Raw genomic sequence first — 16530 nt, 5'->3', positions numbered from 1 at the left:
ATTCAGGTCTGAACGTGCCTAAGGTGAATATGAAGTGTGATGTAAGATCATGTAACCACTAAACTTTAATATTTAAGTAACTGATTGTGACCTCAATGCTGGTCATGAAAACAGAATTTCCCGCATTTCCAGTAAGCAACACAATGCAAATGCAAAGAATATGCACACTTTGCACTTACAGTAGAAGGTGGTGGGTTGGCCACAACTGTCTGGTAGCAAATAATATTGAGTTAGAATGAACTCGCTGTATGTTTACCCCTCACAGGCTTGTCTGGTACCCCATTGTTAAGGTTAGGACAACAAAGGATACACGCATTCCAAGCTAATGAACTGGAATAATCGGCAACCTTGTATTATACCACCCCAGCTCAGAACAGAAAAAGCACAACTGTTAGTGTTATCATAGAATACAGCTTTATTCCGTGATTATGACATCACTGGTGGTATAATACAAGATCGATGAATAATCGTAAAGTTCAGACGGGGTAAACCGAGCCTTAATTCCTGCCAAGTTTGGTTGCTTGACTACTCATCATCAAAACACTAAGTTAAATTTCCCATCCAGGGAGTGCACAATTGGCCAATTACTTTCTTTCACATCAATGAACTTGTTAGTTTTAAGTAGACAATACTGTCTGGACACAACTTGAATGCTGGGCTTGTACATTGTAGTACAAAAGCAAGAATGCTGTACCATCCAGACTACTATAGCACTACATAGCTGCCTGATCTTCATTACATTGTATAATGTAGCATTCTATGGCCCTCACAGACTTCATGCTTGGTCCAAACACTGACCAAGCTCGAAGTGCATGTGGCCCTCACAGACTTGGCGAGCGTGAGGCCAGCCCTTTGAGTGCGAGTGCCGACAGAACGGTCACAACCTCTCTGGATATCATACTAAAGCAACATAGTCCAGAAGAAGCGCTATCTATCTACATGAATGCGTGAAAAGGAAGCTATTGCACATATCATTGCATTCACCATGTTCACCTCAGATTACTACACACAGAGACCATGGGAACACCGCCTAGTTGCCATTGACCTTGTAACATGCCTCCAGCATCAATGTGATAATCAAGTATGAATTGTTTTAAGATATTCACATGTGGTTAACAAGTCGCACCAGTGGCAACACCACAGTTACCACATTTTACGCTTTCTCCTATAAAAGACTATGCTACTGGAAACATTGCTGGACCAAGACAAAGCTTGTCTGTACTCATATTTGAATGCATTATTTTTTGATATGTATAGGCCAATATCAACTTCAGCACATGCATCTTCTTTTTGTTCAAATGACGGAAATTCTAAGAAACTTGGGAATCTACAGACTTTATTGATCTCATTGCATAAAACTTTAGGCCAGCTCATATGAAGCTACTTTCCTATTCACACAAGCCCGCTGAGGTGCTGGGTGCGATCAGTCTCACACAAGCCAGCTGAGGTGCTGGGTGCGATCAGTCTCACACAAGCCAGCTGAGGTGCTGGGTGCGATCAGTCTCACACAAGCCAGCTGAGGTGCTGGGTGCGATCAGTCTCACACAAGCCAGCTGAGGTGCTGGGTGCGATCAGTCTCACACAAGCCAGCTGAGGTGCTGGGTGCGATCAGTCTCACACAAGCCAGCTGAGGTGCTGGGTGCGATCAGTCTCACACAAGCCAGCTGAGGTGCTGGGTGCGATCAGTCTCACACAAGCCAGCTGAGGTGCTGGGTGCGATCAGTCTCACACAAGCCAGCTGAGGTGCTGGGTGCGATCAGTCTCACACAAGCCAGCTGAGGTGCTGGGTGCGATCAGTCTCACACAAGCCAGCTGCGGTGCTGGGTGCGATCAGTCTCACACAAGCCAGCTGAGGTGCTGGGTGCGATCAGTCTCACACAAGCCAGCTGAGGTGCTGGGTGCGATCAGTCTCACACAAGCCAGCTGAGGTGCTGGGTGCGATCAGTCTCACACATCATCACAGTTGCTGAACCACTAGCTTCCCAACCATATGTTTTTTCCCCAAACTGAATGATGGCCACTATTCGCTGGCATAGTGCACATTTAAAAAAAGGTCCGTTCATACTACCACCGCATTTGCGATAGATTGCTTTGCGATGCCGATATAATGATTACTTTTTGCCGCAACTCAACGCAACTCGTCGCATTTCCAAGTTAAAATGTATTTAAGTTAATTGGGATATTGCAATGCAGTGTTTTGCAGTACGATGCAGTGCAGTGCGGCAACGCACCGAATCACAACGCAATTGCGGCGTAGTATGAACGGACTTTAAGACTGTTGCTAGGTCAACTGGCTCACGCTTTCTTTGTTACGAACCACTGATCGAAATGAATCACAACACAAAGCCTATTGCATATCATAATTCGGAACAGGTGTATGAGCCCAGGCTTGAACCAGTAACCAATGATTATTATAACTGTAACTTCTGCAGGATGAGATTTGGTGGGAGTTTCTTTTTGAGGTGCCTCGTATGTTGCCAATCCCACCTGTTGAAGGGAGGCACCCAGGATGTTTAGATTTGTTGGACTGCAGACAGTTAGTGGTTTAGGGTTGTAAGTAGCATACCAGATACTGCAAATACTGAAGATACTTGCATGGGATCCAGGCATGCACCTATCTCTAGAGCTCAAGGATTGACAACCTGTAAACAGAAACATGATGTACACACTCAACTACATACCCTTGACCCCACTAGGTTCTCTTTGCTACCATTTAATTGCTCTCATGTCCTTTATACTAAGGACAAGGTCAGCTTTCTAAACATAAATCATGGTGCATAAGCCTGCCTCCCATGAAGACATGTACAACATACCAGTCAAAGTCAAAACACACCAATATCTCCCTAAATCAGGAAACATCTTGGTCAGCTAAGATCAAGGTACATTGACACTGAACCACCACTCAGTCTATGCTGGCTAATGTCCTTAGAGGTCAAGGGCACAGCCACTAAGAGTCCTGAGCTATCAAAATCTGTTTAGTATGAAGCATGACACCATGTTAAGCAATGGAAGTTCAGAAGTGAGTGTGATCCTATCAAAATGTTGCTAAAATTGCACTTAAACTAAATAAAAGATACAGATGACTCATCAAAATAACCAACACCCAAATTTACCCATCAACAGAATATTATATGCATTATAAAAAATATCACCAATGATTTACCGAAAAATGATAGCTTTGGGCTCTAGCCTCGATCGTATGCAAAATTCAAAGCTAGATTTTTGAAGTCAGAAAAGCACTCAAGATTTTAACATACTTTGCTATATCTACCTACATGTAGGCTTACAAGTCCTATATCCCGGGCCTATATCATGCAATGTATAATACATGTAGGCCTATTATCAGAATTATGTGATAACTTTGTCGGCTGCGGTGCCAACACATAAATAAATAGCACTACCAACAAGGAGAAATGAAGTGTAGGCTTAGGTAGGCTTGTAGCCTCCATGTTCTTTTTAAACCAGCATCTCATGGAAGCTTACATGTACCTCACAATATAAATAGCAAAACCAGGAAGCCAGCTTTTATAAGTATATGTAAATTACATATCCCTACCTGGTAAACTAGTCAAATGACCAGTGCCACTGTTCTTACGACTCATCCCAGACAAAAATTACGACAAGCTGATGACCATTATGATACAGACACCGATACCAAACAACATCCATACAGTATAGTAATATATGTGTAGCTCTATAGTGAAACATACATGACAACCAACTGTCATCCAGTCACTAAACTCATTATACTGTCCTACATGTATGTCAACATACTGACCTGCCAAGAATCCACAATCCATATCTTGCATTGATTTCCTTTGAACAATAGGCCTAGCTCTATTGTGCTATGGAAGGTACATGCAGTGCCTAGATGGTGCAGTCACCTTTCCATGATGACAATAGTTGTTTGTTGAATTTGTTGATGCAACCAGACATTCTGGTAATTGAAGAGGATGGATAAACATCCCCAGAGAAACAAAATCTGGTGCATCTTATCTATATGCTTACAGCCACCAACTCAGCATGTGTGTGTTTATGCCCATCAGTGTGTGCCTGTAAACGAGGACACACGTCACACAAGACTTAAACCGCGGACCTACCTGCAAACGAGTGCCGTCCTCGGTTCACAGAGGTCTGCAGTAGGTCACAATTGCATGCCATCATACACATCCCTACACACAAAATCTGCCATTTTGGTCCTCAGTATGTCCATTAAACGTAGTTTCAGACATGCTCATTTTAATAGCATTACACAAGGTATGCAATTGCTGGCGCAAAATGGTAGGGGGTGTGAATTTGTGTGGGGGTGGGGTGGGGGAGGGGGTGTAGGATAGAGGCCTCAAGACAGAAAGCATACTGACCAGGGAGTTTTCATCTTCAAAACAAGATTGCCTATGAAAAAATCTCTCCAGCAAAAATATTGAATTCACCCAGTAGGTACCTGGATGCAAGTCTCTATGCAAATTGCTCAGAGAGCATATTGTCTGGGTTGTGATGACTCTGATACAGATTATATAACCTGTTATGTATTGAATATCAATAGACCACTTTAGCAGATTAGGCATTATAAAAACTTCCCATTTTTAACCTAATGACATTAATGTCAAACCGAGTATGTTCCATTACCAACTTTGATTTTGATGCAAAATCTGCAGACTTCTGAAAGTTTTAGGATATCTTTGATAATTTTGTTTATGCTTCACACTGGAAATTATTCTTGAGATTATTTTTCAAAATCGATTATTTCAAACTTAAGTAGACTGTAATATGGCAAGCTAATACTTATATTTGGTGGAGCACTTGTAAGGCTGCAAAAAGTTATTTTGAGTTTCCTGTCGGCCAACCGCACTTCATTTTCGGACCTGCACTTGAGTTCATTATTGCGATTTTCTCAAAATAAAAATTAAAACAAAAAATTTTGCCAATAAAACTATGAATATCTGCGCATTTTTAGTGAAAACTTAGTGAATCCAAACATCCATTTCACTACCGGCGATTCACAGCGTGTTTATACTGAGCGTACGGATTTTTGACCCGCTATTTTCCGGGCACAAAATACCGATCATAATCCGTCCACCGTTACCCCGCTTGTTTCTACTGAGACCAGAAAGCCGTGTCTCGCACGATGCACAGCATTTTTTTCCTGTAAACCGGAAGTACGGAAAACAGATTTGACGGTTGAAGGCCTATCCTAAATTTAAATGTCCACGCATGGCAGCTCATGGCATATGACCTACAATCACAATTTAGTGTTTTCGTAAAATCCAAATTGCATTAGTTTACCAGTGGATTTAGTAATTGGCTATTATGATAATTAATTTACAGCCAAAATATAACCAACTCATTAACTATAAAGAAGTAGGCCTAGACTAAGTAAAGTCATATCCATTTTACTTCATCAAGTTCATGCGAGTCACACATGTGGCCAGTGTATATAATATCAGAAAGAACTACATTATAGGCCTAGGCCCTATACTGTACAAGTAGAAATGATATAAATCGCGTTATTTTTGCAACACGCATGACCTCGACCCGGCAACCGATGACACGGCTCGTTTCTACTGCGCGGATTACACGCTTTGACCGGCATGATCCACCTCAAGAGGTGGATCACGAAAAGGCGAAAGCACATGACCCGGCATGACACGGCAACCGATTACCCAGATCGTTTCTACTGGGCTTGTTACCCGGTATGACCCGGCACGGCACGGCATGGCACGGAATTTGGCCCTCAGTAGAAACACGCAGTCAGTCAACTCATTGCGATAGATTTGCGGGGTTTGGTCATATAATGAAAGTCACTAAAATAATGAAAAAGTTACCTCACTTGTTTTCAGAAATTATGCGACAGGAAACTCAGTATTGATTGTCAGTAGCTTAATATTAAAATTTAACAAAATTGATGTAACCTCAACGAATTTATATGTTTAAACCTTTGATTGGCTAAGGTTCATGGGCGTGCATTCATGGGGGGGGCACCTACATTTCATGAGGGTTTGATGCTAATACCTTTCACTGCAGAATGACCACACAAGGTTAATGAACTGTGCCAGTGTACCTTTAGAGATGAGGCTATTTGGCTGGTAGCGATTCACTGCACCTGTTGCAGAGGCTACATTCCATCCATAACATTTGAGCCAAATGTATTGCATATGAACACTTGATTCTAGTCAATTTGGAAGAGTCCATATATTATATTAGGCAAAAAAATGTTTGCTCAATGTAGGCCTAATAGTATGCATAAGGCTGTACCCATCCAACATTTCTATGTCACTGCCAAACTTGAGGCAAACCAATGTATAAACTTACAGATTCATGAGAGAGAATGATTTGGGACTCCAGAACCAGGAGCTATGATGAATTGAATGTGATTGAATGATGATGAGGTGGTTTTCAAATTCATCCTCCTCCTTATCCTCTTACACAGATGAGTCATGCTTGAACACATGGCTTTATTCGTTCTCACTTACTTTTCATTTCATATTATTTGACTCTTGAGACAGGTCTGATGCTGAGTGCTCTTCATACATACAATATACTGTACTACTTTCACTTTTCGTTTTAATGGTACTGTGCAAAATGTCTTTCAAATTTGTATGGAATATCAACAGCTTTGGTGGATAGATAGCCGAAAATATATACACCATACTTTGCAGCTGCCATTTAGGTACCCCTACAAGAGCTGTCTGTAATGTACTCAATGGGTGAATCATTTCCCCCCTGGCTCACCTAGCTTTAACCAGTACCAGTACTTTAAAGTAATTGCTACTATTTTTCATCATGGTGGTATTTTTTCCACACAAAATGTCATGAGTTGGTACGAACCTGGAAATTTAAGCTGAAATGTCAAAATGATACTATATTGGAACTTATAGAAAATGGGAAATGGCAACATTCAAAATCTTTAACAAACAAGGTGATAATGTTGATTGATTCCCTGTAAAATTTTATAAAATCAGCGATTCTAGAAACTGTTCTTTTGCAGAAATCTGCATCTCGGGGGAAGACTATCATGTATATGTACAAAGAATCAGGGTTTATTTGCTTTAATTATTAATGCCTTAACTAATCGGGAAACAATAAGCCTTTGGATATGACAAAATATTAAAGAGGATGAACACTCATATCGACGCACTGATCTTGTAAATAAGCAGGCATTTATTTCGCACATTAACTTTTTATTTTAAAGGTCATTATGAAATTGGGATTATTTTCACTGTGAGACAATAATCTCATTTCCATTGACACAGTTAAGGGCTGGGGTATGAACGTTTGGACAGTATTTATTTTGGGACATTAGAGCACATCAGACATATCGAATTGCATTCTGAATACGAAGAATGTCATTCTGATATCAAATAATTTTGAATTTTTGAAATTCGCAATATAATACACATTTTATGGCAAATCATTAAAAATTGATATTTTTGATATTTAACAGTACTTGAAGTAAACTTTATAAATCTGATGATTTATACTTAAAGTGTATGTAGGTGGGTTGAAAAGCCGACGATCAATTGAAAATTTTGACCTTTCGTATTGAAGATATGGATTTTTTTCCCAATACACCAAAAAAAAATTAGGTCTTTTTGGGAAAAAATCCATATCTTCAATATGAAAGGTCAAAATTTTCAATTGACCGTCGGCTTTTCCTCCCTGCTACATACACTTTAAGAATATATCATTAGATTTATATAATTTACCGAGGACTGTTATATATCAAAATTGAAAAATATCAAATTTTTATAATTTGTCATAAAATTTGTATTATATTGTGATTTTCAAAAATGAAAATTATTTCATATCAGAAAGACATGCTTCGTATTCAGAATACAATTCGATAGGTCTGAGGTGCTCTCATGTGCCACAAAAAATACTACCGAAACGCAATAAACGCTCATTTTAGATCCCTTAATAAACCACCATTTATTGTCCCGTCAACGAGGAGGAACAAGTTGGGGTGGGGGCTATGAAATGAGCACTGTGTGTATGTGTTGGATACCGGATGTGTGTGGCAAAAGTGTCAACAGGTCTGGAAAAAAAAGGCAATCTCCTTGCCATGAAATTTGGTCATTTAGAGGGAAATTTTGGATAAAGAAATAAATAAGAAATGGTGGGAAATCCTGGTAAGTTGGAGGGAGGGAAATTTATCTCTCTTGCCGGGAAATAAACGTTTTTTCCGGCCGGAGTGTCAACCCTTACCCTATATCTTTTGATATTTCTCCCATGTGCATTAGGGTGATTCACAAAAATGAAATTGGTATTTTTCAACGGGACACCCCCTCATTTTGTTCATTTTGGTAATAAAATTATACCTGCAAAATATGAAAAAAATTCAAAAAAGTTTAGGGAGTGCTACCGGTCAATGAACTTTTGTACACAAAGTCAATGGGATTTTTTGTCAAAAATTTCAAACGCTTATTTCAGGGCCTAAAAAGTCTACCAGGCTTCCAAAACTGAAGTAAATGTTCAATGATATACCTAACTTTGTGAAAACATGGGTTTCTACCAAATTAAAGTTCATAGTTGACTGTAATAATAAAAAATGTTTCAAAAGTGACAGAGGGAGTGTAGCTCAAGAAAAGAATACCCTGGGATATCCCCTGAAATCCCACCAGGCACCCCAAATTTATACCTTATTGAACTGAACTGTTGATAAAAAAAAAGATTAAAATTCTTCACATATTAGTTTACCCCAATGGTGATACCAGCTTTTGAAATCTTATGTAATAGTAACTATCAAAATCCATACATCTGTATCAGGGGTGGTCATTATGGCCATACCTGATGAAGATTTGTATTGTTTGAATTGAATGACCACAGGAAGGATTAGATTCACCATGGTTGAAAAGAAATGTATATAAATTGGGGTCACAACATTGAATAGTGGCCAGTTCAAAACTACACCTTGTGCAAGGTACTTGTGACAAGAGCTAGAGTGGCTAAGACACATTTACTACTGGATTACACATTAAACATTACACTACACTTACATAAAATTACAAAACAAAACAACACATAATCATGATCAAGTAAAAACAAAACAAAGCAAAAACAAACAAAGAAACAACAAAAAAAAAAAAACATTTAAAAAAAAAAGAAAGAACTAGAGCCCCATAAACACAACTTTATATTAGCCAAGTACCATAATATTTTGGCTGTTCCAGCAACTGCCTTGCCCCAAATGTAACAGTTTTCACAAAATGCAATTTTCTGGAAAGCGGGTTAACATTTTACAATTTTCTTTAGCATTTATTTTAAGGACATTACTCACACTATGATCAAATATTTTTGGCACAATCAGGGAAAATTAACATGGCTTTTTTGTGTTGTAAAGAAAATGGCTTATAAATCCCATTGACTTTGTGTACAAAAGTTCATTGACCGGTAGCACCCCTAAACTTTTTTTGAATTTTTTTCATATTTTGCAGGTATGATTTTATTATCAAAATGAACAAAATGAGGGGGTGTCCCGTTGAAAAATACCAATTTCATTTTTTGTGAATCACCCTAATGTGCATTGATGTATTGCAATGGGACTTGAACACAGCAACTCTTGAGTGCATTGACATGTCTGATATCAACAGATGCGATTCAAAGGTCATTTAGGGGTCATTTGAGGTCATTTTACAACCATTGGGCGGAGACACATTTTATGCAGTGCGTAATTTACTAATCTACTTGCATTAACCCTGCAAAGTGTTTGGGTTGTTAATGGGGAAAAAACGCTCAAACAGTGGTTTTAATTTCTGTACGCTGCACCATGATACAGGTAAGTCAGCAGCAGCATCCAGCATTGCTTGATGCAATATGCATGCAAAAATGCAAATTACCAGGCCCCTGCTCACTATCACGCCCACACATTTTAGCACGTCCACAATATTAAAGCACTCACTTCCAGAATTGTTGTCGGAAATTGGGGAGTGATAAATTTAGACAACATAGTTTTGCCTTTGTTATTCCGGTTTGAAAGGATATTACTGAGGCAGGCAGGGCTGTGTTGAAATTCAGATTGAGGGTTTGAGTGGTACACAATGCATTTGATTCTAATCTACTGCTTCTTGTCAACATTTATTGTTCCTTATCATAATATTAAAACCCTCACTTGAATTTTGATCATGCACCAAGAGCACAATTTAAACAAGTTTGCTTGACTTGTTCAATTTTAAAGTAAAGTTGTCAATGTAAGAACCAAAATTAAATCCTGGAAAAATGTGAAATCCAGGAAGTTCCTTCTTTGGAAATGCTGGCATTTGAAGAGAAATTCTGCTTCCCTAAATATAGAAATATGCAATAAATTATGGGAATTTTGCTATTGGTTTGAGGTATTAATGTGGGAAATTTAATATTTTTTCCCAGGTAGAGTCAGAACCAAGTGATATTTTTTAAAGAAAATTTGGAGAGTAGAATTTTTTCATTTGTGAGTATACTGTACTACAGATCTTTTGGTGCCAATGACTTGTGAGTGTTTTTGTATTACAAAAAGAACTTGTAATATGGGTCAAGTATGGATAACATATCTGCCATATCCCACAATGCATTTCTTCCCTGTACTGATTTGCTATTTGCTACTGATAGTGACAAAAATACCTCTGTTAGCAGAGCTCGTCCATATCTTGCAATTTGTATGTTTTTGTCACTATCGACCCATGTTGCACTGAATAGCAAATTTGTACAGGGAAGAAATGCATTGTAGGAAGTGTAAGATATATTCTCCGATCTCGTGGTCAAATATATAGACATATCAAATAATTGAATTGCAATACAGTAGCATCAAAATCAGCCTTCCAGTCTCAGATCGGTCTTTGTATTTTGGCATTCCTGGGTTCCATTCAGCAAGTTAGTTTTAATTGTTCTGGTCTAAGGGAGTTGAACTTCATGTAATAATAGCTTTATATAAAGTAAGAAATTTGTATGAATTCATTTCTGTGGGTTAATCTGAGAGGTGTTGAAGGGTGAAACTCATGCCTTCTGGCATCCGGTGTCTGGTGCCAGTTTCAGGGTTGTGTGACCTTTTGTAGAGGAGAGTTCTATCGACTGAAGTTGATTACAGTAGAACTAGCCCGTTCGCAAACCATGCCACCACTTGAATAGCGAGCACATCTTCGAACATCATACAGGTATCAGAGTCCAGCCTGCGGGGTAGTTTTATATTGGCTTCACCAAAATTAATTAGTTAATTTATTTAATCTTTTTTATTCTGAATGTTCAAAATTTTGTTGCTTCCTTTCCAACTGTTTCAGATTTGCGATAGAAATCCCTGGTGCGTATTTGACGTATACACACACATACAAGGACAGTTTGTTGGCACACTTGCAGTGCGACCGTGAAAACACATTTATGTCACTACCAAACTAGAGGCGAACTAAATAACTAGATACAATATTGATTTACAGAAGACAACAACAAATGAGACCAGCCACCAGAGGGGTGAATTGGAAAACCACCTCATTATCATTCAATCACATCAGGTACCACATAGCTCCTGGTCCTGGCCCCAGAGTACCAAACCCTTTTCTCTCATGAATATGTATTAATTATCTTGATGTTCACTAACAGAAGACAATGACAAGCAAGACCAGGAGGAACCACCTCATCATCATTCAATCACATTCATTCCCTCATTCACAATGTCCCAAGTCCTATTCTGGTATGCACAATGAATCATGATGAGAAGCAAGACCAGGAGGAACCACCTCATCATCATTCAATCACATTCATTCCCTCATTCACAATGTCCCAAGTCCTATTCTGGTATGCACAATGAATCATGATGACAAGCAAGACCAGGAGGAATCACCTCATCATCATTCAATCACATTCATTCCCTCATTCACAATGTCCCAAGTCCTATTCTGGTATGCACAATGAATCATGATGAGAAGCAAGACCAGGAGGAACCACCTCATCATCATTCAATCACATTCATTCCCTCATTCATAATGTCCCAAGTCCTATTCTGGTATGCACAATGAATCATGATCAGAAGCAAGACCAGGAGGAATCACCTCATCATCATTCAATCACACTCATTCCCTCATTCACAATGTCCCAAGTCCTATTCTGGTATGCACAATGAATCATGATGAGAAGCAAGACCAGCAGGAACCACCTCATCATCATTCAATCACACTTATTCCCTCATTCACAATGTCCCAAGTCCTATTCTGGTATGCACAATGAATCATGATGAGAAGCAAGACCAGGAGGAATCACCTCATCATCATTCAATCACACTCATTCCCTCATTCACAATGTCCCAAGTCCTATTCTGGTATGCACAATGAATCATGATGAGAAGCAAGACCAGGAGGAATCACCTCATCATCATTCAATCACACTCATTCCCTCATTCACAATGTCCCAAGTCCTATTCTGGTATGCACAATGAATCATGATGAGAAGCAAGACCAGGAGGAATCACCTCATCATCATTCAATCACACTCATTCCCTCATTCACAATGTCCCAAGTCCTATTCTGGTATGCACAATGAATCATGATGAGAAGCAAGACCAGGAGGAATCACCTCATCATCATTCAATCACACTCATTCCCTCATTCACAATGTCCCAAGTCCTATTCTGGTATGCACAATGAATCATGATGAGAAGCAAGACCAGGAGGAATCACCTCATCATCATTCAATCACACTCATTCCCTCATTCACAATGTCCCAAGTCCTATTCTGGTATGCACAATGAATCATGATGAGAAGCAAGACCAGGAGGAATCACCTCATCATCATTCAATCACACTCATTCCCTCATTCACAATGTCCCAAGTCCTATTCTGGTATGCACAATGAATCATGATGAGAAGCAAGACCAGGAGGAATCACCTCATCATCATTCAATCACACTCATTCCCTCATTCACAATGTCCCAAGTCCTATTCTGGTATGCACAATGAATCATGATGAGAAGCAAGACCAGGAGGAATCACCTCATCATCATTCAATCACACTCATTCCCTCATTCACAATGTCCCAAGTCCTATTCTGGTATGCACAATGAATCATGATGAGAAGCAAGACCAGGAGGAATCACCTCATCATCATTCAATCACACTCATTCCCTCATTCACAATGTCCCAAGTCCTATTCTGGTATGCACAATGAATCATAATGACAAGCAAGACCAGCAGGAACCACCTCATCACCATTCAATCACATAATTTGGAGCCATGATTCACATCACAGCCACTGGGTTTTTCTTCTGTTTTAATTAGGAAAAGCAAACGAACAAACAAATGCATCTATGTCCTTACTTGAAGTACAACATTTACATGTAGAATCTCACTTTTCTTTCATTTCCAGTACCCTCTACACTTCTAACTAGAGCTAAAACTCTATTTCCAAATTCTCAGAGTTATAAAGTGCCATGCGACAAGTGCATGTGCGATTGTATGTGAACATAGAATATAGAAGCGATAATCAATTACACTGATTGGCTGATCAACAAACATGACAACAAGATGTTTGACCTGTGGCCAGTGAGCACGTAGAAGGGGGCAGAGACTTTGCTTCTTCTACATGTATGTACACGTTCGGTGATCACCATCGCATACCCGCAACTCTAAAGAATTAGAAAATTATTTTCATACTGTCACTGTTTTGAAGCAAGTATATCGGGCAACTTTTTTTCATCATTGTTCAGAGTGGCTGTGCTGCAAATCTCAGCTAAAACAGGGACTGTCCCCAGTTGCAGTAACATCCACGGTTGGTAGGTTAAGTTTCATAAAAACATCTGAACACTTCCCCCCCCCCCCCCCCACACACACACACACCCTAAATTGACAACTCTTTACAATAAAAACAAAATAACTTTAAGAAGCCAACATGCACTAAATACTTACAAATGATCCTGCCTCTTGAAACTTTTTGCGCACAGCAGACACTTGTGCCGCCTCTCGCTACTATGTATTAGCTTGTGTTTTGCCAGTGCACTGGAACTACCAAACACCTTCTGACAGATCGGACAAGGCTGTGAGTACCGATGCCCCAGTTGATTGGAACGAGGGCGCCCTTTACCTCGGGATCGGCCCGTCGTAGACGCCTCATTTCGTGTGTTGGTGGTGGCTTGTGTTGTGGGCAGCGGGAGAGTTGTGAGTTGATTGGTTGAGAGGTTGGTAGTTGGCGTGTTGCTGGGAGGGATGGTTGCTGGTGCGACTCCAAGTGGTGGTACAGCACTTGGTAGCGAACCTGCAAATGAAGCATGATAGAAGCAATATGTCAGCTACAAGAATAACAGTGAGTATTTCACTTCATGCCGCTCAGCATGAGGCACAAATCGGGGATAAGTTTGGGAAATCCCCGGAATGGTTTTGATAAACTTAAAAGTGATCATCTTCAAAACTTTTCATTAATTTACAAACACCTTCGCTCCTAGAGAAGAAAAATTGCACAGCTATAATCAATTCCAAATAATCTTCGAGATTGACTTGACCGCAACTATTTCCTGAAAAAAGGAACAGAATAACGCAAGTATTATTGATCTCTTCCATTAACTGTGAAAAAAGGAACTCCTGCAAAGTGTGCAGTCAATTAATTCCTCAATTGATAATAGCCCAATACAAATATACAGGTTAGTTATAATTTGCTCTACATTCCTTTGGAGTAACTTGCTTTTTAAAAACAATCAATACATTTTTCAATCCCCTCCCACAAGATAAAAGAAATCCAATATAACCAATAAGCCTGGAAAGGATACAGGGCTGAGGTTAGAAAGGACATGTGTATGTAACCTAGTGACGATACCTGATTGCCTTTTCCAAGTTGGTTTCGGTCTTCACCTTTTTGTTAAAATCCCAGAAGCCTTTGTGAATTTACCCCTATACATGTACGTCACTTTGATGCACACATCATTAGTGCACAGTTCACAGTTGTCCCTGTCCCAGTGTGTGAGGTTAAATTTGCATTAAGGATTTTGGGATTTACTGAAAACGGTGAATATATGCACCTAGTACATTGTATGCACATCCAATTTTTGCATTGCTAATTTGTAACTTTGCTTTCTAAAATTGACACATGTATACAAAAGGAATAGTATACAAATATTGAATGTTTATGAGTTCATGGTAAGAATATTTTCATGATGTGAAATATGTACTGTTCCATTCAACGAGGCTTTGCCAAGTTGCATGGAACAGTTCATATTTCACCGAATGGAAATATTTTAACCACTGAATGAATAAAAACATTCAATATTTGTTTTATATAACTCATAAGTTCCCTTGCTTCCACTTAATTTTATAAATCACCAGAATATCTAAATGCTTATTTATTTTAGAAGCAACACCCGCACCTATAATAATTGGCGAGTCCAGGTGGAAACCTCGCGCTATACGCTCGCGCATATCTGTCAGCATTGCTATGGTAGCTCCACGTCCGTGCAATGGAAAAATAAATATTGCACGGACGCGGAGTGCAATAATCCTTTTGCAGCTGGCGGCTAAAAATAGCAGAAATAATCAGTAGTAGTTGGCCAATCAAATGACAAGAAACTTTGAGTTTAATATATAAAATATATTCACACATTGTTATTTCTGCAGCTGCTTGAACCATGAAGTTGCAAAAAATGTATACGAAAATGTTAACTTTTACAATATTACAAAACTGGCAAGTAAATCAGAGCTCAAATCTATATTTTTTGCTACATGTTTCTTCCTATTATCATTAACAACGTAATAATTCTTAAGTACCAATGTCCAACAGGTCAAATGAAGGAAATTTGAAGCATGAAAAATGCCATAAGCGCTCAAACATCGTATATGTGACCCAGCCACCGAAACACGGCAGTTGTCGGAAACTCACATTTAAAGATAATGAAGAAAATGTGCCCCGAAAAATAAAGAAAATAATAAGGAATTTGAATTCTATTTGTCACATAAAAGCACCATTCTACATGCGATATCAATGAAAAAAGTGTCATTTTAAAGCTTTAAAGCAATCCTTTAGTCTGGTAAAGAAACCAGCAAGTTCATTTTTGACGACAACTGCCGTGTTTTGATGTGATGGGTCACATATATGTAAATGGAACACTGTTGTACTACTAGGCAAAATCTACAATGACTGCAATTACAAAATGCACATAAACAATGACCATTTTAGAAGAAAGCACTTGCAATTGTGTCAAATTTGCAAACAACTTATCTGCACCATACACTTCTTTGATAAATTATTTGCAGTTTACATAGACATGTGCATGTCAATCTGTAAATATCAGGGCCTTCCCAACAGCGTTCGAAATAGTGGTAATCCGGTTGTCCAAATTAACCAAAATGAGCGTCGGATAACCAAAATGAGGCCGCCTGTTATCCGGCGGACAACCAAACATTTACACACACAAAATATAGATATAAAAAAAGTACCTTTCATAATATTAAAACTGTCGAAAAACTGTTGGCTATGGTGTTCAATTCTTCATGTATATTGTTATTTTCGCTACATCTACACCGTGTACTCCCTATTTCTGTCCCCAAATACTAAATAAATAATCAACAAGTTCACGATACTTCGCACGCATGCATG

The 16530-nt window shown here is 39.0% G+C and overlaps 1 protein-coding gene across 1 annotated transcript in view; it reads right to left on the bottom strand.

Moving 5' to 3' along the window:
* Positions 1-16530, bottom strand: part of LOC140139255 (uncharacterized) — a 99845-nt gene that overhangs the window by 45024 nt on the left and 38291 nt on the right. Inside the window, 1 exon segment of the mRNA XM_072161036.1 lies at positions 13857-14202. Coding sequence (XP_072017137.1) covers positions 13857-14202 — 346 coding nt within the window.

The sequence above is a fragment of the Amphiura filiformis genome, chromosome 18 (assembly GCF_039555335.1).
Source record: "Amphiura filiformis chromosome 18, Afil_fr2py, whole genome shotgun sequence".
Classification (NCBI taxonomy): Eukaryota; Metazoa; Echinodermata; class Ophiuroidea; order Amphilepidida; family Amphiuridae; genus Amphiura; species Amphiura filiformis.
Note: the sequence above shows the minus strand (reverse complement) of the source record. Positions and strands in the feature narration are given on the sequence as shown.